At 52.3% G+C, this 23,435-nt stretch overlaps 6 protein-coding genes across 6 annotated transcripts; 3 read left to right on the top strand and 3 right to left on the bottom strand.

Annotated features, from left to right (window-relative positions):
* Nucleotides 1-297: 297 nt before the first annotated feature.
* Nucleotides 298-1,854, bottom strand: UMAG_04130 (Dik6 virulence factor; the record flags this gene model as incomplete). Its single annotated transcript, XM_011392325.1, has 1 exon — nt 298-1,854. One exon carries the CDS (start codon nt 1,852-1,854, stop codon nt 298-300), a length of 1,557 nt encoding a protein of 518 aa, XP_011390627.1.
* A 1,567-nt stretch (nt 1,855-3,421) lies between these two features.
* On the top strand, nt 3,422-6,373 carry UMAG_04129 (uncharacterized protein; the record flags this gene model as incomplete). Its single annotated transcript, XM_011392324.1, has 1 exon — nt 3,422-6,373. The coding sequence occupies one exon, from the start codon at nt 3,422-3,424 to the stop codon at nt 6,371-6,373; it is 2,952 nt and encodes a 983-aa protein (XP_011390626.1).
* Nucleotides 6,374-6,812: 439 nt separating this feature from the next.
* On the bottom strand, nt 6,813-8,210 carry UMAG_04128 (uncharacterized protein; the record flags this gene model as incomplete). The annotated part of the gene is made up of 1 exon (XM_011392323.1): nt 6,813-8,210. One exon carries the CDS (start codon nt 8,208-8,210, stop codon nt 6,813-6,815), a length of 1,398 nt encoding a protein of 465 aa, XP_011390625.1.
* Nucleotides 8,211-9,052: 842 nt separating this feature from the next.
* Nucleotides 9,053-10,450, bottom strand: UMAG_04127 (putative C-3 sterol dehydrogenase (C-4 decarboxylase); the record flags this gene model as incomplete). Its single annotated transcript, XM_011392322.1, has 1 exon — nt 9,053-10,450. One exon carries the CDS (start codon nt 10,448-10,450, stop codon nt 9,053-9,055), a length of 1,398 nt encoding a protein of 465 aa, XP_011390624.1.
* Nucleotides 10,451-11,688: 1,238 nt separating this feature from the next.
* UMAG_04126 (uncharacterized protein) lies at nt 11,689-13,569 on the top strand (the record flags this gene model as incomplete). The annotated part of the gene is made up of 1 exon (XM_011392321.1): nt 11,689-13,569. One exon carries the CDS (start codon nt 11,689-11,691, stop codon nt 13,567-13,569), a length of 1,881 nt encoding a protein of 626 aa, XP_011390623.1.
* A 931-nt stretch (nt 13,570-14,500) lies between these two features.
* UMAG_04125 (uncharacterized protein) lies at nt 14,501-15,707 on the top strand (the record flags this gene model as incomplete). The annotated part of the gene is made up of 3 exons (XM_011392320.1): nt 14,501-15,010; nt 15,107-15,301; nt 15,408-15,707. 3 exons carry the CDS (start codon nt 14,501-14,503, stop codon nt 15,705-15,707), a joined length of 1,005 nt encoding a protein of 334 aa, XP_011390622.1.
* Between the last annotated feature and the right edge of the window lie 7,728 nt (nt 15,708-23,435).

Genomic DNA, 23,435 nt, shown 5'->3' with positions numbered 1-23,435 from the left:
TGACTTATAAACGAAAGCGCCAATCAGTGCTCTGGACATGAAAAGAACGGGGCTTGGAATATGTGCTTCAATTCCAGAATACGATCAAGTCCAGCTAAAGAGTGTCACAATGTAGAAGCGGATGTACAGGGAGTGTCTAAGAACAGGCGGGCAGCACAGGTGAAAGGTAACTAGACCTGCTCAAGCTCGATCGTGAGCCATCAAGGATCTTTGCGATGTACAAAGACTGTCCATCTACAAAGATGAGCTCCCGAAACATGGTTATTCCGCGCATCGGCTTCAAGGCCTTGGTGCAAGCTAGCCCTTGAATGTTTGATCGGACGATCCGGATAATGTAGAGGGCTTTGACATGCTGGATAAAGTACTGTTGGACGGCATGGTGGTGAGCGTCTTGATCTTAAGGCTGGTCTTGCGCGATGCTTGCATTGTCGGATCCTTTGACACGAAAGTTGGCGATAGGGTCAGGTCGTGCTCCTCAGCTCGACTTTGATGGACCTCTACATGAATGTCGATGGGAACATGTGTGCGAAGCATGTTGAGACCGATGGCAGCGCGGAAGAGCGGATCGAGCGTCGAAACACAGCAAAACAATGCGACGAAAGTGCACGAAAGGATCGTGATGATCGACGCAGCTAGGACGGCGTGAAGGATGGGTGGAACAAGGTTTCCCGTCTGGACGCGGTGAGGGAAAGTATCACAAATTATGAATATCGGAATAAAGCCAAACAAAGGTACGCAGACCACGAGGATAGACACATATATCACAGCGAGGATGGTCATCTTCCAACTGCCGAGATTGAGGTGTGTGGTGCTATGCGACGACACGGGCTTCCCCTTGGTCACGAGGAACCAAAGCTTACGCGGAAAGCTCTTGCACGATGCAGGCAATGGCTGAGGATAGCGAGAGCACGCATGGTCGACGAGATGGACGACGTTTGGAATGCCGTAACCGATACAAGGTATGAAGATGGAAATCGCCGCGGCTGCAAAAATAGCCAGGTTGATGCAGACGTATCGATGGACATCCATGTACCGCGCGGCCACGTTGCGTGCGAGCCAGACAAGCTCGTCCGAAGCAAGGTCATCAGGATTGGGAAGAGAGGTGGGATGGCCAGCAGCTGAATCTTGCATCTGATGCAACAGGTCTGGCGAAAGGTGATGATGAGCAAATGCCTTTGCACGGAAGAAGGTATTACATGACATGGCGACGAGAGCGATGGAGCTGATCGTGAAAAGCACGCAAGGAAGGACAAGCAAGGTATTGAGGATAATAGGGCTTTTTCCGATGGGGACATAGTACCACCTCTTGTGGGCGGTTCCCGCGTGAGAGTTGATGACAGAAAGAGGTGAACGGGGGCTGCAACCTACCGTAAAGCCGTGAATGCTGATGTAGGCACTCACGACCAACGGAAGCCAAGGTAGAGGGATGACGCACCACCACTGCATGGTTGAAATGTTGGCAAAGGAGAACGAGGAAATGATCATGGCAAGGGAATCCCATGCAAATAGGTAGCTCGCCACACCAAGAACGAGCGTGAAGACGGCGTTGGAAACAACAAAGCTACCGTTCTGCGAAGTGCGTTTAGTGAAGATCCAGAAATGACCCAAGGCTCGCTTTTTGTAGAGCATGATCGCACAAACAAGAAAGGTCAAGATGACTTCGAACTCGCTGGCCACAAGCCAAATGCGGGACGAGTGCGGAAGGGGTGCATACACTACGGTCGAGAGCGCTTTAGCAAGCTGCAAGCGTGTCTGACCGCGATGGAGGAAGATCATGCTATTTGGATCGATGGAATGCAGCAGCGATGGAATGCGCTCTGGTGCATCCAAGTCGGCAATCGTAGCTGCTGCCATGTTGCTGGGATCGAATGGCTGTCTGTATCGCTAAGCATGCAAATAGCAAGAGGGAAAGGGAGATTAGGGAACACGAGGGTCAGCAGATAGGAGAAAAGTTCATGCTTGCAAATTGGGCCAGCAAGAAGGCCGGGTATATATGCTTCAGCTTGGCTTGCAAAACAACACCTCAGTTATCATGCCAGAAGGAACCAAGCATCGTGAAGTGTTGTTGTTGGAGTCCAGCTTGAACCTGACAACATTCACCGTTTGAAGATACCCGTGAAGGGCTGCCAAGCACCAAATCGAGCTGGAAGCTTGCGGAGCTGCCCAAGTGTTCCAGACGGAAGGTTACACCGTGCAAGCGTGCTGCGAGCAATCAGTATCGCGCCGTGAGCCAGCAGCTCCTCACAGACCGCCTTGCTACACATTCTGTGGAAAGGTCGAGCGTCAGCTGGCTGAAGAAGGGCTCGTGGAAGTACACATACTGTACAGTAGTGCAGTATGTGCAAAGCGCTTGTGCATTGTTCAAATGTACGTGGTGTGGGGTCAAAGCGACATACAGTGCGAGACCAAAGCTCAACTGGCATGATCGACTCGTGACGACAATCGTGAATCACGAATTCGTGATTGGCAGTCCAGGCGCGAGCTTAACTTGGCCAAAGAGTCGTGAGTATTATTGCTTAGCATCCTTGGACTCGGCACGCTGTCCTGGTGACATTGGGCTGGGTCAAATCAATAAACGAACATCATCCAGCATCCTTGCACTCTGGTCTTGTTCGGCTAACACGGTTTGCGCCACAACACGCACTGATCTCGCTGCAAGGATGCTTTGATCATCTCAGGACAGGATTGTGCATTTTCTTCGGCCCATTCACGATTCGTAATTCAAGCACCAAGGTTACGCGAATCGTGAATCGTGAGTCACGTATCTGAGGAGGATCAACGGAACCTCACACGTTCACGGTCCACGGTCAGCATTCACGATTCACGATCACGATTCACGAGATAATCGATTCACGATTGTGCCGCAACTAGGCGTAACATTCATGAGAAAATTCGGTTACACGTTCGCGGTTCGTGACAAGTAATCCATCGCCTGACGCGTAGATTAGGGAATTACGAATGTGAACATCATTAGACGCGCCGTACGTGACGACTCCACAAAAATAACAGGAAAACCTCCTTAGTCGTGCAAAGGACTTTTTACGAATGCCACGCTCTCTGTCGTGTGTGTGTGTCTCAGCTCAAGAAGAATTTACTGTACGATTGTGGATGGGAAACGTGACGTCTAAAAATGCAGCCAACGGAGAAATTACACAAGCAGCAAAGCAAGCACACCCGACCGTGCTCGTTACGCCACCTGCAACTCGTGACTCCTTCGCACACGTCAAACGCTCGTGGCTAGCCTTATGAATCGTGAACAGATCCTATCGTGTTTATCATTCTCGAGCAGGTCGCCATTCTCCTTCTTGATCCGCATCATCACCGTATAGCTTGCTACTTTTGATCTGCTAACGTGGATCAGCTGCTTGGACACCTTTCCGCCCCTGCTTCCCAGCCACAACCCTTGGACTGAGCGTTCGCAATGGCGGCGCGAGTAAAGCAAAGGAGCAATGGCTACTTGAATGGCAAAAGCAAGGCTCCAAACCATGACGAAGACGTTGACGGTTCGCAAGACGAAGAGCCCCTTCACGCAGCTACATCTTCAGCCGCATCCTCCAACAATCGCGCTCCCAGTGACAAGAAGGGCACGGCTGCTCAGGATGTAGACCCCTCTGTACACGAAGAGCGCTTCAACAAGCTCAAGTTCCTTCTACAACGCTCGAGTGTCTACTCCCGCATCATGGGAGAAAAAATGGAAAAGGAGCGCAAAGCTCGTGCAGAAGCTGCTGCAAAGCAGGAAGTTCGCCGCGAAGCTGCAGCCGCAAAGGCGGACAACGCTCCCGCCGATCTTCAGCCCTCTGCGACAACCCGCAAAACTCGTTCAGCTGCTCAAGCTGCCGATGACAAGCCCTCTGCATTCACCGCTCCAGAACTCAAGTCACGTCGTAAAGACAGCCGCAAACGCAAAACCGACAACTCTTATGACGTATCTAATTACATCGACGAGGACGACCTCAAACAGACCAAGCAACAAGCAGAGCACGCAAACAAAAAGGCAAAGACAGAATCACCTGACATGTCCGAGGCCAAGCAACACGCTGGCGCCACCGCCAACGAAAGCGGTCGTCGAAAACAACCAAAGCTCGTCACTGGGGCAAAGATGCGCGAGTACCAGCTCGATGGCCTGGAATGGCTCATCAGCCTTTACGAGAACGGCCTCAACGGAATCCTCGCCGACGAGATGGGCCTCGGAAAGACTCTTCAGACCATCTCTTTCCTCGCCCATCTCCGCGAAAAGGGCGTCTGGGGACCATTTCTCATTGTTGCTCCTCTCTCCACGATCAACAACTGGGTCCTTGAATTCGAACGTTTTACGCCCAACATCCCCGCCATCATGTACCACGGCGATCCCGATACGCGCCGTGACCTGCGAGATCATCGCCTTTCGATGCCTCGCGACAAGGAGAACCAGAAGGATTTCCCCATCGTCGTCACCAGTTATGAACTCATCATCCGTGATCGCAAGTGGCTGGCAAATTATCCTTGGAAGTTCATCGTCGTCGACGAAGGCCACCGTCTCAAAAATCTCAACTGTCGTCTTATCCGAGAGCTCAAAACTTACCGCAGTGCTAATCGTCTCATTCTCTCTGGCACTCCCCTTCACAATAACCTCGCCGAACTCTGGTCGCTGCTTAATTTTATCCTCCCCGACATCTTCGACGATCTGGCCACCTTCGAGACCTGGTTCGACTTTTCCGACATTCACGACGAGCAAGGCCAGTCTCGTATCCTCTCCAAGGAGAACAGCTCCCAGGTCATCACACAGCTCCACGAGATCCTCAAACCCTTCCTCCTCCGCCGTCTCAAGGTCGATGTCGAGACCGACTTGCCCCCCAAGAAAGAATATCTTCTTTATGCTCCCTTGACCGAACTCCAGAAAGAGCTCTACAATGCGGTCGTCAACGGCGAAATCCGCAGATGGCTTCTCGAGCGAAAGACCGGTCTTCCTTGGGCTCAGATTCAGGACATCCTCGACGATCCAGACGGCATCAACACAGCATCCTCTTCGGTCCCCACCACTCGTGTCGCTACGGCTGAGCAGAGTCGCGACCATTCTCCACATCCATGGGCAGTTGCAAACAAGTGTAAGGACGTCCATGCTAACCTCAACGTTGATGACGACGAGGTCAACGAGTCAGCATCTGACCGCAATGGCTTTCATAAGCGTGGCACCAAATTATCACCAAGTCGCTCGGCCGCTTCCCACACGGTGGATAACGATCAAACTTCCTCAGGCGCCTCGACCCCACGTCGTCGGACCAGCCGACGAGCCAAGCATGGCGTTGACTACCAGGCCGATGAGATGACCGACAATTGCTACTTTGACCGGCTCGAAAAGCAGCTCAATACCGGTCCAAAGCCGCTTTCTGCCGCACAAGCCGAACGTCAGGCCAAGCTCTACTCGGTTCGTGAAGCGCAAAAGCAAATCAAAAATATGCACCTCGATAACACTGTCATGCAGGCTCGCAAAATTTGCAATCATCCTTTCCTGTTCGACTGGCCGGTCGACAAGGAATCAGGAACACTGGTCGTCAACAAGGACCTTATCAACGCGTCGGGTAAGATGCTAATGCTGAACCGATTGCTAGACGAACTCTTTCATCGCGGACACAAGGTTCTGATCTTCAGCCAGTTTACCACCATGCTTGACATTATCGAGGACTGGGCCAACGAATTCAAACGTCTACGCACGTGCCGAATCGATGGAACCACACCCCAGGACGAGCGGCGTGCGCAGATGAAGTCGTTCAACGAAGACAAAGGTCGCGACGCATGCAATCTTTTCCTGCTCAGTACGCGTGCAGGTGGTCTTGGGATTAACCTCGTTGCTGCCGATACCGTCATCTTTTATGACTCTGATTGGAACCCACAAATGGACCTCCAGGCCCAAGACCGTGTCCACCGCATTGGCCAAACGCGGCCCTGTCTCATCTTCCGTCTTGTTTCTGCTAGCACTGTTGAGGAGCGCATCCTCCGACGTGCAGGCAACAAACGAAAGCTCGAAGCGCTCGTCATCCAACAGGGCAAATTCCGACTTCCCGCCGGCTACCAATCTTCGCTAGGAGGTGGCAAGAAGAAAACCGAGGATGAGTTGCGCGATATCGCAAGCCAGCTGTTGGCGTTGGAATCGGAACAGGTGAAATTGGTCAAGGATGAGAACGATCAGATCATCACGGATCATGAATTGGATCTCTTGCTCGACCGTTCGCCCGCCGCCTACCAGAGAAAGATGGGCTGGGTGTCGAATGCGCATGCTGACGATCCAAAGAAGCCCGGTAAGAAGTCAGCCCCAGGTAGGAGCGCGTTCGAGGTCACAGAGACCAAGACAGACGAAGCGAATGAGGAGATTGCCAAGTTACTGGCTAGCAACTAGGAGCTCGACGTCGTGAATCACAAGACGCCAACGTCATCTACTGTGCTCACTCAATACAGTCATTATTAGTAAGAAGCAACGCATGCTCAGCCCGCCGCCAGAGACCGTTGCGCCGGAAAGAAGAAACCAAACACGAAACGTGCTTTGATCGAGGCAGCTCTAACTTGGCAGCTCGCTTGCAGGAAATGTAAGCTGGAACTCGCGACCAAGTCGTGAGTTGCGGTGCTACGGTCCTTTTCTTACTCCAGACTCACGGCTCCTGATTCGGTCCTGTCATTGTTAACCCGACACCCAGCCCGAACAGACGGCGATGCGAGACGTCAAACAATAGAGTCTCTTGAACTCTGCAGCTAACTTTGGGAAGGCTTTTGTCTTTCAAGTACTGTTTAATTGACTTTACTTTTCCATCTGAACGAAACAAGGCACGCTTCGGTCTATTCTATACAGAAGCCTTGGATTGCAGCTCCTCCTCCAGAATCATCTGGGCAATCTTGTCAGCCACCCATTCAAAGTCCTTCTCTTCCAACCAGACCTGAGCTGAAAGACGGATCCAAATTTTGTTGGCGTGAGGGCGGAACATGACAAACGTGTCGTGTTCGTTGGCGAGGCGCGTTTGGAGCTTGGTTGCCAAAACATCGAGCTGTACATTGACCTCCTCTGCAGACAAGTTCGAAGAGGATTTGGGCAGAGTGATGGGGACCGAGATATTGACCATGCTCGCAGTGAGTCTTTCGGATTCGGTCGGGGTCTCTATCTCCATCACCTCTGAACCTTTCCCAAGACGGCTCGAAACGATCTCTCCTGCTCTGCGTGCGAGTTGGGCGTTGTGCTGCATGACCGCATCTTCCCCTCCCATCCATTTGCGGAACTCAATGGCAGCGGGAACGCTGAGATAGTTGGACAGATCAATGGTCCCCGTCCACTCCCAAGTAGCGACCCAGTTGCTTGGCGCGTTTGTTGGGATAAGGTCCGGTGCATTTGACTTGGGCACGTTGGGTGAGAGGTAGAAATGGGACGTGGGGATGGCCTGAGCGAACTGCTGGTTGCGTTTCGGTGCATAAAGGAAAGCACATCCTCGATGTGCCGAGAGCCACTTGTGGCAGTTGGAGATAAAGAAGTCCGGGTCGGCTTGTCTCAAATTCAACGGGATCTGACCCACCGCATGCGCACCATCGATGAGCGACAAGATGCCATGCTGACGAAACAATGTCGTGATCTTTTCCCATGGGACAATGACACCAGGAACCGAGCTGATGGCATCGACGATTCCAACACGGATCTTGATGCCTTTAGATTCGGCATCCAAGATGGTCTGCTTGGTCTTGGCAAGCACCTCGTCGTGTGTGAGCGGGTAGCTGAGCGGCAGCGTGACCAGTTGCAGCTCGAAGCTGGGATTGGAATCGACAATGTACTGTGCCGTTTTACCACAGGCGCCGTACACCGTATCGTACACCAGAATAGCATCTCGCTTCTTCCATGTCCCGTTTAGACCGCGGAGGATAGCATTGACTCCAGACGTGGCGTTGTTGACAAACACGAGATCGGCGACGTCGCATCTCACAATTCCGGCTACCTCCTTGCGCGCATGGTCGAGCAACGACTGGTACTGTTTGCGCAGGAACACATCGGGTCGGCGTTCAGCCTCGTCGAGTAACTCTTTGATGATGTCGAGCACGTAGATGGGACAAGCGCCGAAGGAGCCGTTGTTGAGCGGAACATAGGAAGGGTCGAATCCGTAGTATGGCTTGAGCGCGTGTCCGAAACCCGGAAATGGTTTAGACAGCAACGCCTGTCGATGAGCGGCAATACGCTCCTCGAGCGGCAGCCGGACTACCATCTTGCCTGCCACAGTGTGAGAAAAGACAAAGCAAGGAAAAATGAGGGTGATAAGAGGGTGATAAGAGGGTGATAAGAGGGTGATAAGAGGGTGATAAGAGGAGGGCGAAGGCGGTTATGGTGTACACTCCATTTAAGTCGATTAGCAGTAGTTAGTTACCAGCGCAATCAAGAATCATCACGTATCTCACTTGATCCGAGTCACAAAGAGATTGAGTTTTGGCTGAATTCATGATTCGTGATTCGTGATTCGTGATTGGACCCTGTCTCTCTCTCTCTCTCTCTCTCTCTCTCTCTCTCTCTCGTGACTCGAGACTGTGACGGTAGCTTCTAGGTAAAGTGGCCAATCGGCTTGGCCGGTAAATATTTTAAACGACATTAAACGCAAATTTGATTTTGTCGCTGTGGGCGTGTCGACGCGCGCCCACGTTGATCAACACTCGTTCCTTGCGCTCGTTCACGATTCAGTGTGACCTTTCAATGCAGATACGAGTCACTCGTGCTTGCTCCTCTGGACATGATAGCGCCGTTGGTCTCATGAGAGGACGCATTGCAGCTACAGCGCATCGCACAGTCTCAGACTTAATGGTGTTGTACGATTACTGTCGAGTCACAAACTCGGTCAGGATCCTTGCACGTAATGTGGACACGTACACGTTGCTGCAAGAAATGATACATTGCGTGTCTGCATGCTGCCGTGGTGCTGAGACTGTGTGAGCATATGCATGGCTCCTTAAAGTGGAGCATAGATAGCCGACATTCGAGCCGAGTCGAACCGAGTCGAACCGAACCGAGCCGAGCCGAGCGTGAATAGCCGCCATGGCAAAGACTTGGGGAGCAAAACTAAGCTTTGCTTGAAACAATGTCTTCAGGATGCTCGCTCTTCCACCACTCGACACTTCTTCGAATACCTTCTTCGACGCTAATGATGGGCGAGTAGCCGAGCGCTCTACGCGCCTTTTCGATGTTGTAGTATCGAGAGCTTGCCGAGTAGGTCACCTTATACTTTGTGAATTGTACTTCTCTGCCGGTCAGCCATCCAAAGGTTTCAGCCCAACCGGCCAAGCTGAGCCCTGTGTCCTTGGAAAGCTTCCAAACTTTTGATTCTGGCATGACGTGGCCCATGCCCGCCCACAATGCGCGTGGAAAGTCCCAAAACGGAATGGGCTGTCCATTGGTGATAAAAAAGGCCTCGCCTGCAACCGGAACGGCCTCGTCGACGAGCGGGAATTGATCACCAAGTGGGTTGCCTGGGCTGACGATGTCTGGGTTCATGAGGTGGAAGAATTGATCGTACTTGTTACGGATCACGGGTCGAACGTTGAGCTCGTGCTTGAGAGTCTCGGGACTTAGAGTGGAGGCCAACTTGCGGGCGTAGTCGGTGGAGCCGGTCGGAGTGTCATCTCTGGCCTCGCTGGTGGGTACAGCACGTTGAGAATCGAGCTGGTCATCCGCGAGGACCTTGGACGAGATCATGATGTCTCCAAATTTGTCAGCAGCATATCCGGGAGCGTTGAGCTTGTCAGCTGCTAGAAGATGTGCGTGAACCACATTGTCAACGTAGGTCCAGTCAAAGAGGTTGTTGTTGTCGCCAATCTGAAACTTGGTCTTGCCCGTACGCAGCACGTTGAAGAAGCCGGGGAGCGCTTGTCGGTCACCGATACCAAAGATACCGGCAGGGCGAATAGCAACGGTTTTCAGCTTTCCTGGTTGCTTGCTGTTAGCTTGCAAAACGAGCTGTTCGGCCTTTGCCTTTGTGTCGTTGTACGCGTCGAGCGGCTTTTTGGGGTAAGGGATACGCTCATCTACATTGATCAGATCGTGACCGTCATAGACGACGCCTGCACTGGACGTGAAGACGAGCTTGGTGATGGCAAGTTCAGGCTTGTTTGCTACCGCAATGACGGTCTGCGTGCCGACGACGTTGACCTTGTGGTAGACTTGGGGACCGAGACCAGCGACGGGACTGGCAGTGTGGTAGATGACAACGCCGTTCGTGGCACCAGCCTCAATGCCGGCTTTATCGCGCGCCTGGATCAGAGCTTCTCGCAGTGAGGATTCGGATGTGATGTCGCCGGTAAAGTAGTCGACCTTTTCGACGCGGTGTTGAGGAGGGTGAAGATCAAAGACTGAAACGTGCTTTTCGCCGCGCTGACAAAGGGCCAGAACGATACGCGAGCCAAGGAAGCCAGCGCCACCAATGACAAAGTGTGCCTCTCCGGATGCGGATGATGTCGACATTGCTGCAGATGTGATATGCTGCGCGATGGTCGCGAAGAAGAGTGAAGGTGGGTGAGAGAAGGGAGAAAAAAGTCAGCGAGTCGTCTGCGTGAATTCATGATTTGGTTGTGGTGCGTGCGTGTTTGTCCGTTGACGGTTGTTGCAAATCGTGAATCACATTTTATGATCCGAGAATGGCTTCTCCGCAATCGTCAATATCGGGTCTCTTGTGGGTATCGCATCGCCTGATTTTGGTTTGCACGTCTTGTCAACTCACGACTTTCAGGCCAATCACGAATCATGCGGGATGAATCGCAAAGTCTTGTCAGAAATCGAATCGCGAATCGGGAGTGCCAACAAAACAAAAACAAAAACAAAAACAAAAAATAGACGCTGTGTGACCTTCGTATTCACGATTCGTGATTTGTCGAGTCGTGCGTCTCGGTTGGGGAATTTTTTGGATCAAGGTGTGAGACTTTTGACAGGCACAACTTGAGATGATTTTGAATTACGAATCACGAGTCACAGTCACGAGTGCCACGAGGGTGACAAAAATAGAGATCCGAGGCCCACAGAATCACGACTCGTAAAGCACACTCTGTGGCAGCACGGCATCCACGAATTCACTCAACGCATGGACCAATTCACGATTCTGAATCACGAATCTTGCAAGACGAAATTGTGCAGATGGCTGCGTACTCAATCACACTCACGGCTGCGCCATGATGTTGCGCTGCGCGAATCAACACGGAACAGGAAGCGCCCACATCACATGCACATTCGTGATTCACATTCGTGATTCATCCGACCGTGGAAATGCTATTTCGAGCGTGCAGACACTGCGGAAGGGCGAGCCTCTCACTCACGACTGCACATCACATGGTCCAAAGCCCATCGCACCGATCCACGAATCGTGAATCACAATTCATGAGTGGTTTACAACCCTAAGATCCAGCATAATCAACTTCACCATCCTTCGTCTCGTTCCTCTGCCTTGACGGCCCCTCGCAAGTGTTGGTTCGCGTCTGCTGCCTCACACCACGTGCCCCTCTACCTTCACCATCCCTACATTCTTGTTCTTCCAAACGCCCATCATACCGGTTGGCGTACGCATATCCGCACGCTTGACTCTGACGCATACCTGACACGAAATCACAATTCGAGTGATTCCAGTCATTGGATCCATCCATCGGCCGTGCCAACGTCATCGATCTTCACTGCCACTGTCGTTGTTGCTCTCGCTCGTCATTGTCGCCATCATGTCTGCCACCGACGACATCGAGGAGCCGCCACCCCCGGTTACCATCTTGCTGTTGCGCTCGCCCGTGTCCATGTCCAAAGGCACCGATCCGTATCATGACGCCTTCGGCTCTTTCTGTTTGCCATCCTTTGCAACCTCTGCCCTCGAATCCGGAACTTCGACACCACTACCAAGCCTGTCCACAGGCTCAAACCCTTGCCTCTCTTCCACTGCGGAGAATGGCGCACTCGATCTCATCAAAACAGCTCTGTCTCAGCAGGCAGCCGTCGTCGCAAGCTCTTCCAATAAACCTTCGTCAGACAACGCATCATCCACCGCGTTGCCATATTCAGCAACGGGCAGACGCAAGGGCAAATTCATTCACGACCAGCCTCGTCTCATGACACATCACCTTTCCTATCTCACAGACGCAAACGGCAACGAGGTCGAGATCGAGTATTGCGTCACCTCGTTCCCCATCCTCACCCACAAGTTTGTCAATCAAGATCTCTTTGTTGACCGTCTCTTGCATGGTTCTCGCACGCATGACACCGACACCGCCAGTCCGTATCGCGGCATGATCGTCACCAGCCAACGCGCCGTCGAAGCATATATCTCGGCTGGCGTCAAGGCGCAGGAAACTCTCCGCTCCAAAAACAAAACTTCGTCCAGTTCTCCTACCCCATGGAACCGCGTGCCTTTCTTTGCCGTGGGCCCTGCCACCTCTTCGGCGCTGCGCAACGTTCCTCTTGCACCATGGCTGCGTCCACGCCTCGTCATGGGCGGCGAGGCGACCGGTACCGGAGAAGCGCTGGCCCGCTATGTCGTGCGTCACTTTTCCTCGCCGTCTATCTTGGTTCAGAACTCTGTTTTGCTTCCGGCGGAGCAGACACCCCCACTCCTCTACCTGGTCGGCGACAAGAACGCTTCCACTGTACCCGACATGCTCTCCCAAGCTTCACCACCCGCTGGCCCCATCCCTTTTGAGGAATTGCAAGTGTACGAGACGGCCCCTGATGAGCACTTTGCTGAAGGGTGCGAAGTGCTTGCAAGGACGCTGCCTTCAGTCGTCTCGAGACCTCCAAGCCGGCGTCCAAGTCATGGCAGCAGGCGCCCAAGCGGTGGAAGCATCACCTCGATAGATCGTGCTGCCTCTTTGTCCAGAAGCGCCAACACCAGTCGAACATCGAGCGCCGATGATCTCCGCGCACAAGCCAGGAGTTGCTCCGAGCTGAACCGCAACTTCTCGACTACGCCGCATCACCAGAATCTGAGCCATGTTCCTTCCATCGGCACTCCTCTAGGTGTCAGCACCATGACGCACACCGAAGCTCCAGCCCATACACGCCTCGAAAACCTCGCTACTCCTGCAGCTGCAGGTGCCTCGCCCCAGATGATTGCTTCGCCCGCCCGTATCGAACCGGAGCCTATCAATCCGATCGAGGAAGAGCTGGTGCTCAAGATGCTGCGGTCCAAGGTAAAGAATGCAGTCGCTGATGCGGGTAGCAGCGGTGCCGCACTTTCGCGCATTGCTCGACCCGACTGGATCGTCTTCTTCTCGCCCAGCGGCGTCAATTATGCTTTGGACGAATTCCGACGTCGCAAATGGATGGCGCCAGCCGACCAAGCCCCAGCGGCAGCAGCAGCAGCAGCGACGACCTACGAGAAAGATAAAATCAACACAACCACTTTCGTGTCTACCAATGCGAACAAAATTGGCAAAGCATCGACAAGCGGCTCACGCAGGTATCCACGAATTGCGGTGCTTGGCAGCACCACACGTGCTTGGATGGTGGAGAACCTGAGCATCGAGCCAGACGCCGTCGCCACCAAACCTGGTCCTAAAGAACTCAAGGATGCCATTGAGGCAGTAGAACTGCGTCTTCGTTCCAAGACGTAACGCTGCTCGCCGAGGTTCCATTTCGTCCTCTTGTTGTTCTAGCATCATACAGCATTGTCCCTCTCACATTCGCGATTGTCTCGTCGCACCCGCTCCAGGCAAGGGTCGTGAGCATGCACTTTCTCCCTCTGCAAGCATTTCGAATTCATCGTAACCACGCGCTCCATCCGCAAACCATTCATGATTCACTTTTCCCTCGCATCATTTTCTTTTGAGCAATCATCTGCAATTTTCCGCATTCACATCCTTGCCATTGTTCCTCTCTCTCCCATTTTTTGACGAAACGAGTTCAGCAAGTGTGATGGGCGTGGGCTGTGTCTGTGTGAGCATGTTTTGCTCGCTGAGTAAGCTTCCAAGCCTGCAACGAGTCAGCAATCACAAATGGTGGAGGTTGCGATAATACACGATAGAGGAAATGCCTTGTTATTCACGATTGTGATTTCCTGTTCTGCGCGCGATTCACGAGATTGTAACAAAGGTTCCCTTAGCCCTCCACACTCCCTCTGCGATTTTGCGTTCCCATGCTGACAGAGCATCTGACAGGCAGAGAGGTCTACCCTGACAACGCACTGTAGCGGAGCAGCATCAATGGAATCACAAAATCGTGGATGCTGAGCAGTGCGTGAATCAGCGGTTGCGCAATGGCGCTAGAAACTCTGGTCTTGCTGTCATCTTCGATCCAAAGACAATCTACGCACATTGAAGATTGCATCAACTCGCTGTGAAGCTGAGGTCATATTGAAACGCTAAGCAGATCGAATCGAAGAGTGCTCTGCTCCGAGCCAACTTCGTTGAGGATATATGTGTCGAACGCTCACTTCATGCCTCCTTCCGAACCAAGTTCTGCATCGCTGTCAAATTCCCCAAATAGCTACAACTATATCGTGTTGACCCCATCCAAGACTTGTTCTCCAAACGCATTGTGGTAAACATGTTCACAAACATCTTGCTCAAACGCGCCGGTAATCGAGCTCTCGATGTCAACCCACCCAACGCCGATATTCATCTGGGACGATGGGGAAGTGATTGGGGTTGGGTCGTTTTCTGCGTCATGGCCGCTTCTACTCTCGGTCTCCTTGTCTGGACGTTCATCCTGCCCAGAAAGAGGAGAACTTTCCACTATCTGCTCACCGCCGTACTTGCAATCTCCACCATCTCGTGGTATTCTCAGGCCAGCGACCTCGGTGCCACGCCCATCACGACACAGTTCCTTCACAACAGCCAACGCGGCGGCGGCTATGGAGGTTACCCAACGCGCCAGATCTGGTACAGTCGCTATGTCGACTGGACGCTCACTACGACTCTTCTTCTGCTCAGCTTGCTACTCATCACCGGTCTCCCGTTGTCCATCATCTTCATCACCCTCTTCTTCAACATTCTTATGATCGTCTGCGGTCTTTTGGGTGCTCTGACCCGAACCAGATACAAGTGGGGCTACTTTGTAAGTGTATTTGTACTTCAAGTCCATTGAATGCCGTCAATGATTCCTACTAAAGAAGTGTTTGTATTTTCTTTTTTGCATTTCCAATTCTTGCAGGCCTTCGCTTGCGCTGCACTCGGCTACGTCTTGTACCACGTCTTTGCTTCGGGTTTGCGCTCGTCTCGAAGACTCGGCTCTAGATTTGGCCGTGCTTTTCTGGCTGCCTCACTGTTGCTGGCTATCATCTGGCCAATGTACCCCATCTGTTGGGGTTTGAGCGAAGGTGGAAACGTCATTGGCGTAAGCGCTGAGGTAAGTGGCTCTCTTGTGATTTCTGAATGGCGTCGTTACAGTTGTCGTTACACATCGCCTTATGGACACTGACCCATGATCATCAACGCACTTTGCCTGGATGTAGTTCCTCTGGTATGGTCTTCTGGACATTTTCTCCAAACCTATCTTTGCCTTCTTGTTTCTCGGTATGCTGAAAAAGTGCGACTACGGAGCACTTCGTCTGCGATCCGGTAAACGATCGGAAGAAGACAGCGATGTACACGAGCCGAGACGTGAAAACATGGAGAAGGATCACGAGCGCATTGGTTCTCTGCCTGACCACAACGCCGATGACAGCAACAGGGTAGGTACTCATCCCGCCATGCGTGCTTCGGTTGGCACCACGCAACCCGCTGCTGGCGTTCCACACACTCTTGTTACCTGAATGTTTGCTTGTTGAGCGTTCTGTTTCGTCTCCTGCAACCCATTCATGATTTCGCAACCACCATATCCTCTTTGTTCTTTCACACTCATACATGACTGTGCCCTCGGCCGTGTTTCATATTGCGGAATAAGTCTGTGAGCCTTACATCAGCCATCATTGGTTATTCACGCAGCTAGTGCGATCGTATCATTCCGACAGATTCGTGACTCGTGTACCGCGTTCTGGAATAAATGCGATTGGCATTTACCCTGATCGCTAACGACCACTCGTGACTTGTTATTTGATCCACCCAGCCGGTACACATGATCAAGCGGATGAGGACATGTAACGGACACAGTAAATGAAAATGACGGAGCCTTCGACCGGTTCAGCTGCAACGATCACCTACAGAAACCCCTCTCCGGACACGGTCGGCACAAATTGAACTTTTTCCCTGACTCCAGGGATGAATCTTACGAGGACGTTCGACATATGTCTACCGCACGATTCTCCCAGGTACGTCTGACACGAGTCAACGGGTGAGGTCTTTGTTTATTGAACTTATTACAATCTCTTGTGGTGGTGAGATTGAGATTCGTCATGTCTGGCGACAGCAATCAAGAATCTTAACGAGCGCTGTATGATCGAAGTCTCTGGCTTAGGTACCTGCTGAAATTCCTTGGCGGCTGTCCAAGATACTTGCCACAAGATGAGAAGGCTTGAATGACCTTTTGGCTAACCCGTACGTTGCATGTACTCTGCATGTAGGGCATCATTTCCGCTGCTTTAAGCAAGCCACGGTCGTGGTACTTCGCAGGCAAAAAATGCCTGCCTACGGGAAGGCAGGTGCTTTTCCGCAATTGTTCTCCTACCCACTCTGGGCAAGCAGAGCCTCATTTCCGCTCGAATCCTTGCAGAAGTCGAGCAGAATCCGAGGATCGTCACCGCAACCACCCCCCATCAACCATGAATCAACCGGTCCCAGCATACAGCTCAACACGCCACAGTTGTTGTCGATGCAATCATGAATATAATAAATTAATGTAAGCCAAAGAGCGAGCAAGCAAGTCGTGAGTGAGATGGACGAGTCACGAGTGAGTCACGAGTAAAGGGCCAGCAGCCAAACGAGTGAGCGAGATCAGCGAGATGAATGGGGCGGGTTAGCAGGGTTATAATTGTGAATAATGCACGGGCAAGCTGGCGACAAGGAATCACGAATAGAATGATACTTACCAACTAGGCAGTTAACGAACGGGTTTTTGTGGCCATCGGCCGAGAGTGACTTGCGAGAGGAGAACAAAGACGAAGAAGCACCCGAGCTGGATCGAGATCGCTTGCCGCAGACGCTCGGAGGCTGCAGCACGGTCCATGGTTGGTGGACAAGCACGAAGAGATAGGGATTGCCGAGCACCGACTGCTTGAGGGCGGTGGTGTGGCTAGTCAAGCTGAAACCATTCACGATTCGTGATTGAGCTCGACGTAGTCTACGATGCACGATGGGCAAGGAAGCGCCTTCGATGACCATGGTGGAAGCGTATCACGTATGGGTAGAGTCGCTGCATGGTTGCAGACGAGTGTCAAGAAAAAATCACAAATCGTGAATCATGAATGTCAGAGCGCTGCCAAAAGTGAGAGCGCATCTGAGCAGGTCAAGGCAATCACGAATCGGCGGAGCTTTGTTTAATCAAGTCACGAAGTCGGAGAAGCACGTCGAGCTGTTGCGTAGTAGGATGGCGATGGTGAGATGAGACGGAGGGGTTAAAAGTCAATCGTAAATCGTGAATCACGAATGCGACGAGACCAATTCACGATTGACGTAGATAGGACCGTATGGACGACGGCAATAAGGACCGTGATCCTGAATCGTGAATGAAGTTCGTAAATGCTGTTAGAATATCTGCAATTGGCGTTTAGTCTGATCGCCCACAATCATGCAAGCCTTGCAGTAACCTAACCGGTATACACGAGTGACCGGACGGAAACGAGTAGGTGTCACGCGCGCTATACGCGCGCGACACGCGCTCAATACACCAGCGGTACGTCCGCGGTACGCCCGCAAGTATAGTAACTCGCCAGAGTTTCCCTAGTTCACAACATAGCGCTGGTAGCGAGAAGCCAGAGTAGATTCAAACAAGTCGCTGGACGACTGTGGGAATATGCCGTCACAGACTGCGTGCCAAGTGGTAGAACCTTAGGGAGAACCGACTCACGCATCTGACCAGTTGTGGCCACGGCTAGTCAGCTGTGTGAGCAGGCGACGTATAGGGAGAAGCTCATGTAGGATACTCCAGTCAGCTCATGTACATAAATACAGAGGGAACGCTCACACTTTGTAGTTAGTCCCTCGTCCAATACACACTGAATCCAAATACATTCGTGATTAAACCATTCTAGACCACTACTCACGCTCAGTCCCAACTCGCCTCTCAGGAAAGGGAGACTTCGATCATCTAGCGCCCGCTAAAGATTCACCAAAATATCAATAAATGCGAGGCCCAACCGAGAGATGCAGGGTGGCTCGCTGGGTGATACCGAGAACGCTGGTCACGAGTGTGTTCAGAGTATCGACGTTGAGAGGGTGAGACTGGCGTCAAGGTTGCCGGTTGAGAGGGCTAGGCGAGGAAGGTAGAGAGTTGATTAATCGTGAATATTCAATATTCTCGGTGAATCCTTAGCGGGCGCTGGATGATCGAAGTCTCCCTTTCCTTAGAGAGGCGAGTTGGGACTGAGTAGGGTCGAGAATGGTTTGCTGTGGCCACAACTGGCCAGATGCGTGAGTCTGTTCTCTTTCAGCTTCCACCACGTGGTGCGAGTCGTGAGTCTGTAGCCAACGGCATATTCCCACAGTCGTCCAGCGACTTGTGTGAATCTACTCTGGGCTTCTCGCTACCAGCGCTATGTTGTGAAGCGGGGAAACTCTGGCGAGTTACTATACTTGCGCGCGTACCGCGGTCAGTACTGCGGGTGCATTGAGTGCGTGTCGCGCGCGTATGGCGCGCGTACTGCGAGTGTATCGCACGCGTACCGCGGACGTACCGCTGGTGTACTGAGTGCGTGTCGCGCGCGTATAGCGCGCGTACTGAGAGTGTATCGCACGCGTACCGCAGACGTACCGCTGGTGTACTGAGTGCGTGTCGCGCGCGTATAGCGCGCGTACTGAGACACCTACTCGTTCCCGTCCGGTCACTCGTGTATACCGGTTAGGTTACTGCAAGGGTTGCATGATTGTGGGCGATCAGACTAAACGCCAATCGTAGATATTCTAACACTCCCACTCGAATGGTGTTTGAGTGCCCAAATCATGAATCGCAGAGACACTGACGCTCCCACTCGGTGGGGATCGCGCCATGTTGCTCTCTGTCTTGATGTGTGCGGCGTAAAACTTTCCGTCCAAGTTTGGAAGGTGTGTGCGCCGTGTCCTCTTACGGATCGAAGTGTAAGTGTCTGGGGCATTTGAGGTGCGCTGCGGCTCTTTCCAGCGAATCTTTCCTCTAGGTGGGCCCTCGTTGAAGCTTCGTTCGGTGAGCTTTCGTTGACTACTTGACTGCTCCGTGGTCCTGCGAAACCTACATGATGCTCGTGGTTTGGGAACTCTCACAGCTCGTTTTTAGCGACGCGTGAGGTTTTGTTCCCTGAATACATCATGTATTCGTTCTCGTTATCCTCCAGTGGAGGGAGAATCAGGGAAGTGTGCATGGTGACTTTTGTGGATACCACTGTGTCAGTTGGGTTTCCAGTCCTTTTGCAAGTCCTTGAACCTTGATGGGACCTTCTTTGGATGATCCAAACCCATCAGGTCGAAAGCTGCGGCCAACAGGCTTTCTGTTGTATCGATCTGCCTAGTTTTCGCACGCGTTCAGCGAGGGCGAATTGAAGGTTGTGAAAGGCAGATGTTTCCGTCATGGAGTTTATTGAGAGGATTTCTCGTTGGACCTGTCTTTCAGGCCAATCTCCTTGCAGAACTTTTCGATCTGCTGACGGTTGAGCGTCTTTGTGAGCGCATCCGCTCGTTGCTCCCCTGACTCGGTATATTCGATGTTGATAACACCGACGGCGGCCAATTCGCGTATCTTGTGGTAGATGATGTCGATGTGCTTTGTAGCCTTGTGAAGTACCGGGTTCTTGCATAGCTGGATCGCTGCCTGGTTGTCAATGTAGTGAGGTATTGCTTCTTTTCCTCGAAGTGAAAGGGAATGAAACAGGCTTCTGATCCACAACGCTTCTTTCGCGCCTTCCGCGGCCGCGATATATTCAGCCATTTGTGTTGAGGTTGCGATGATAGGTTGTTGTTTGGATAGCCAGCTGATTGGGGAACCGTTCATTAGGAAGATCATTCCTGTGACGCTTTTGCGAGGGGTGTTTGTTGTGTCGACCAGGTATGACGATCTTGTTTTTGGTGGTTAACTCTTGATTGGGAGAGTAAATCGCCTTCTGGTTTGCAAAATCAGCGTCCGTGAAGACCTCTAGGGTCAGATTCCTCCCACTCGCTAGTTTGGGGAACCGGAGGCGATAGTCCTGCGTAGTCTTGAGGTAACGGAGAAGGTGTTTTCCAGCAGAGAGTGCGTGGATCGTCGGTTGAGCTAAATAGCGGCTGAGAGCTTGTACCGCGTATGCCACATCTGGTCGAGTGTAGCAAGCCAGGTAGTTGACAGAGCCTACGAGCTGTTGGAAGAGTTCCTTGTCCGCGACGGAGCAGTGCTCGGGGTTTTCGGGATGAGCAATGCCAGTGGCGGGTAATGGTGTGAAGGCGGGTTTCGCTTCGAGCATCTGGAAACGATCGAGGATCTTTTGGATGTAACCAGGTTGGCCTAGGGAAGTGGAATTGGTAGATTTCGACACGCTGACGTTGAGCACAGAAGATAAATCGCCCTGATCTGTGATTTTAAAATGAGTTTGGATTTCGGTGTGGAGCCAGGCGAGTTCCGATGCTTTTGGTGACGCAGCGACGAGGTCATCGACGTATAATGCAAGTAAGATCTGTCGTCCGGCCTTCTTGGAATGAAAGAGGCAGTGGTCTTCTTGCAGTTTCGTGTAATCCGAGCTGTTCGAGTACCTTCGTAGCGAAGAGGTACCATTCGCGGCCGGCTTGCTTGAGACCGTAGATGGCTTTGTTCAGGAAGCAGACCTTCCCGGGTACTTCGTGACCGGGAGGCATCGTCATGTATACTTCTGCCGATAGGCGTCCGTTTAAGAAAGCAGTGACTGCGTCCCAATGAACAATCTTCCAGTCGAATGCCGCGGCGAGGCCGATGAGGATGCGTAACGTGGTGGCCTTTACTACTGGAGAGAAGGTTTCGTCGTAGTCGTATCCGTATCGCTGTGTGAAGCCTCGTGCGACGAGTCGTGCCTTGTATTTGTCGAGAGATCCATCGGCCTTTTTCTTGATGGCGAATACCCATTTGCAGCTGACCACATTGGTGGCTTTGTTTTGTGGGTGGTCTACGAGGGTCCAAGTCTTGTTGGATTCATGACTTTTGAGTTCTGCCTGGATGGCACCTTCCCATAGGGGCCAGTCGGCGCGCATGCGAGCTTGTTTCAGGGTGGCCGGTGGCTTTGAAAGATTTGTTGTCACGTGCCGGGCGTAATCGCCAAGTCTGTGGGGCCTTGCCCTAAGGTTGTAACGTGACTCGTCACCCGTGCTCTCGTTTGCGTTGTTTTTGTCTCCCACTGTTCTTGTATCTCCCACTGTTGTTGTATCTCCTCCCACTGTTTGGTGAGGAGTCGGGAGAAGAGCGAGAGAGTCATCGGACTCGTCATCTATTTCTTGATGCCGCGATGGGGAGTCCCGGCCTCGGATGTCTTGAGGTCGCCTTCTTGAGGGAATAAGGTTGATCGGTTCATGGAATTCGTCATCTGTGGATTCTGCTGAAGGAACAAGTTGTTGAGTTGGACTCTCCAGTGAATCACCGCTCTCGGTAGTATCTGCTAATTGCGCTTCCTCTATTGAGGCGAGATGAGGGTAGTTGGTGGCTCCCACTGGTTGACTGGGTTCTTCGGACGATGGGGAAGTCCTTGGGATGTTCAGCGATGAGCGGACCGGGGCCGGTAATCCTGGCCTCGGGAGATTGTTTCCCGTGGTTCCAGTTTCATCATCTGAAAGTTCCTCGAAGGGGGCTTCAGATTTTCGCCGAATCCGCTCGTTCTCCCGGAAGATGACGTGCCGACTTGTGAAGATCTGGCCGGTTTCTACGTCCATGAGTCTGTATATGTAAGGGTGGTTATTGCTAACATGTCCCAGGTGTATGCATTCAACAGACTTGGGATCCAGGGATTTGCGGAGTTCGTCAGGTACGCGTGCCCATGCTTTACACCCAAAGACCCGGAGGCCTTGAAGATCCTGGCGTTTGCCATGCATTCCTTCATGAGGTGTCTTGGAAGAATCCGTGCTGGTGGCCGACATGTTTCGAAGCTTCAGCCCGTGACTGAAGGCGAATGGCCAGTACTGGGTAGTCAAGTTTGCTTCTTCTAGCATGCACCGAATATAATCCTTGACAATCTGGTTAGTGCGCTCCACGAGACCGTTGGATTGTGGTGTGAATCTTGGAGTGACCTCTCGTCCTATACCTCGGTGATTGAGGTAGTTCGAGAACTCTCTGCTCAAGAATTCACCACCATTGTCCGTTCGGACTCGGCAGATACGCTTTCCCAGTTGCGTTTGGGTCCATCGATCGATGGTTCGGAATGCTTGGAAGGCCGATGACTTATAGATCAGTGCCGCCCCGAAGCAGTATCTCGTGCAATCGTCCACCATGAGTAGGTAATATTTCTCTTTGGATAAGCCTTCCGGCAGAGGCCCCGCAAGATCCATGTGAACTAGCTCGAGTGGTCGAGTTGTCTTGGGTCCACGGCTCTTGATCGGTGCGTGCCTATGCTTCGACTTGATGCAGGTTTCGCAGTTGTTCCCGACAGAGGGGCCCGACATAGCCTTTAGGTTCATGCCGTCGGTAAGCGATGCTGTCTTGAGCGTGGCCTGCATGTGGAGGTGGCCTAGCCGTTGGTGCCAGAGTTTGGCTTGGTCCAAGGCTTTCTCGCTAGTAACGAGTTTGGCTACTGCGGTGGTAGTTCCTTCCACTAGCAGGTAGTTCACATCTCCACGGCGTTTGCCTCCTCAGGGCCAGTCGACCCTTTTTGTCGAAGATTTCGACCGTTTTCTTGGTGAAGTTGATGCTTCCACCGAGGCGTTGCACCTGTGGTGTAGAGAAGAGATTGTTCCCAAGTCCTGGAACGTGGAGGACATCTTGAAGTGTAATCGACTTCCGCGATCCCTTCGAGTTACTCATCACCAGTCTGACGTTGCCCATGCCAGCAACCGGAACTCCTCTGTTGTCAGCGACGAATACCTCCTGGACAGGAGATGGTCCGTACGTCGAGAAGAGGGTCTTGTCGCCGGTCATGTGTCGGCTTGCGCCAGAGTCAATGATCCAGGTTTCATTTTGGGGAGCGACGTTGTCATCGGGTGTGGACACGTGGAGACACAGATTCATCTCGTCGGAGTCGACTTGTGCCAGGTTTCCCGTCACTTTTCTTGGTTTTCTTCTGCTTTTGCTTCTCGGTGCGATCCTTGTGTTTGGGACCTCCTTCCATGAAGTAGTCTTCGAGGTTATGGTTATCCCTCTTGCAGTTAGTGCAGAATTTGTCTTTGCCCTTTTTGACAGGCTGCGACTGGGCTTGCATGGCCCGAGCTGGGTATTGGCGCCGGAAAGACTTTTGCTCGGCTTCTTCAGCCATAATCGTGCTGACGGCAATTTC

The sequence above is a fragment of the Mycosarcoma maydis genome, chromosome 12 (assembly GCF_000328475.2).
Source record: "Mycosarcoma maydis chromosome 12, whole genome shotgun sequence".
NCBI lineage: Eukaryota > Fungi > Basidiomycota > Ustilaginomycetes > Ustilaginales > Mycosarcoma > Mycosarcoma maydis.
The sequence above is the reverse complement of the archived record's forward strand: the minus strand, read 5'-3'. Positions and strand labels throughout refer to the sequence as shown.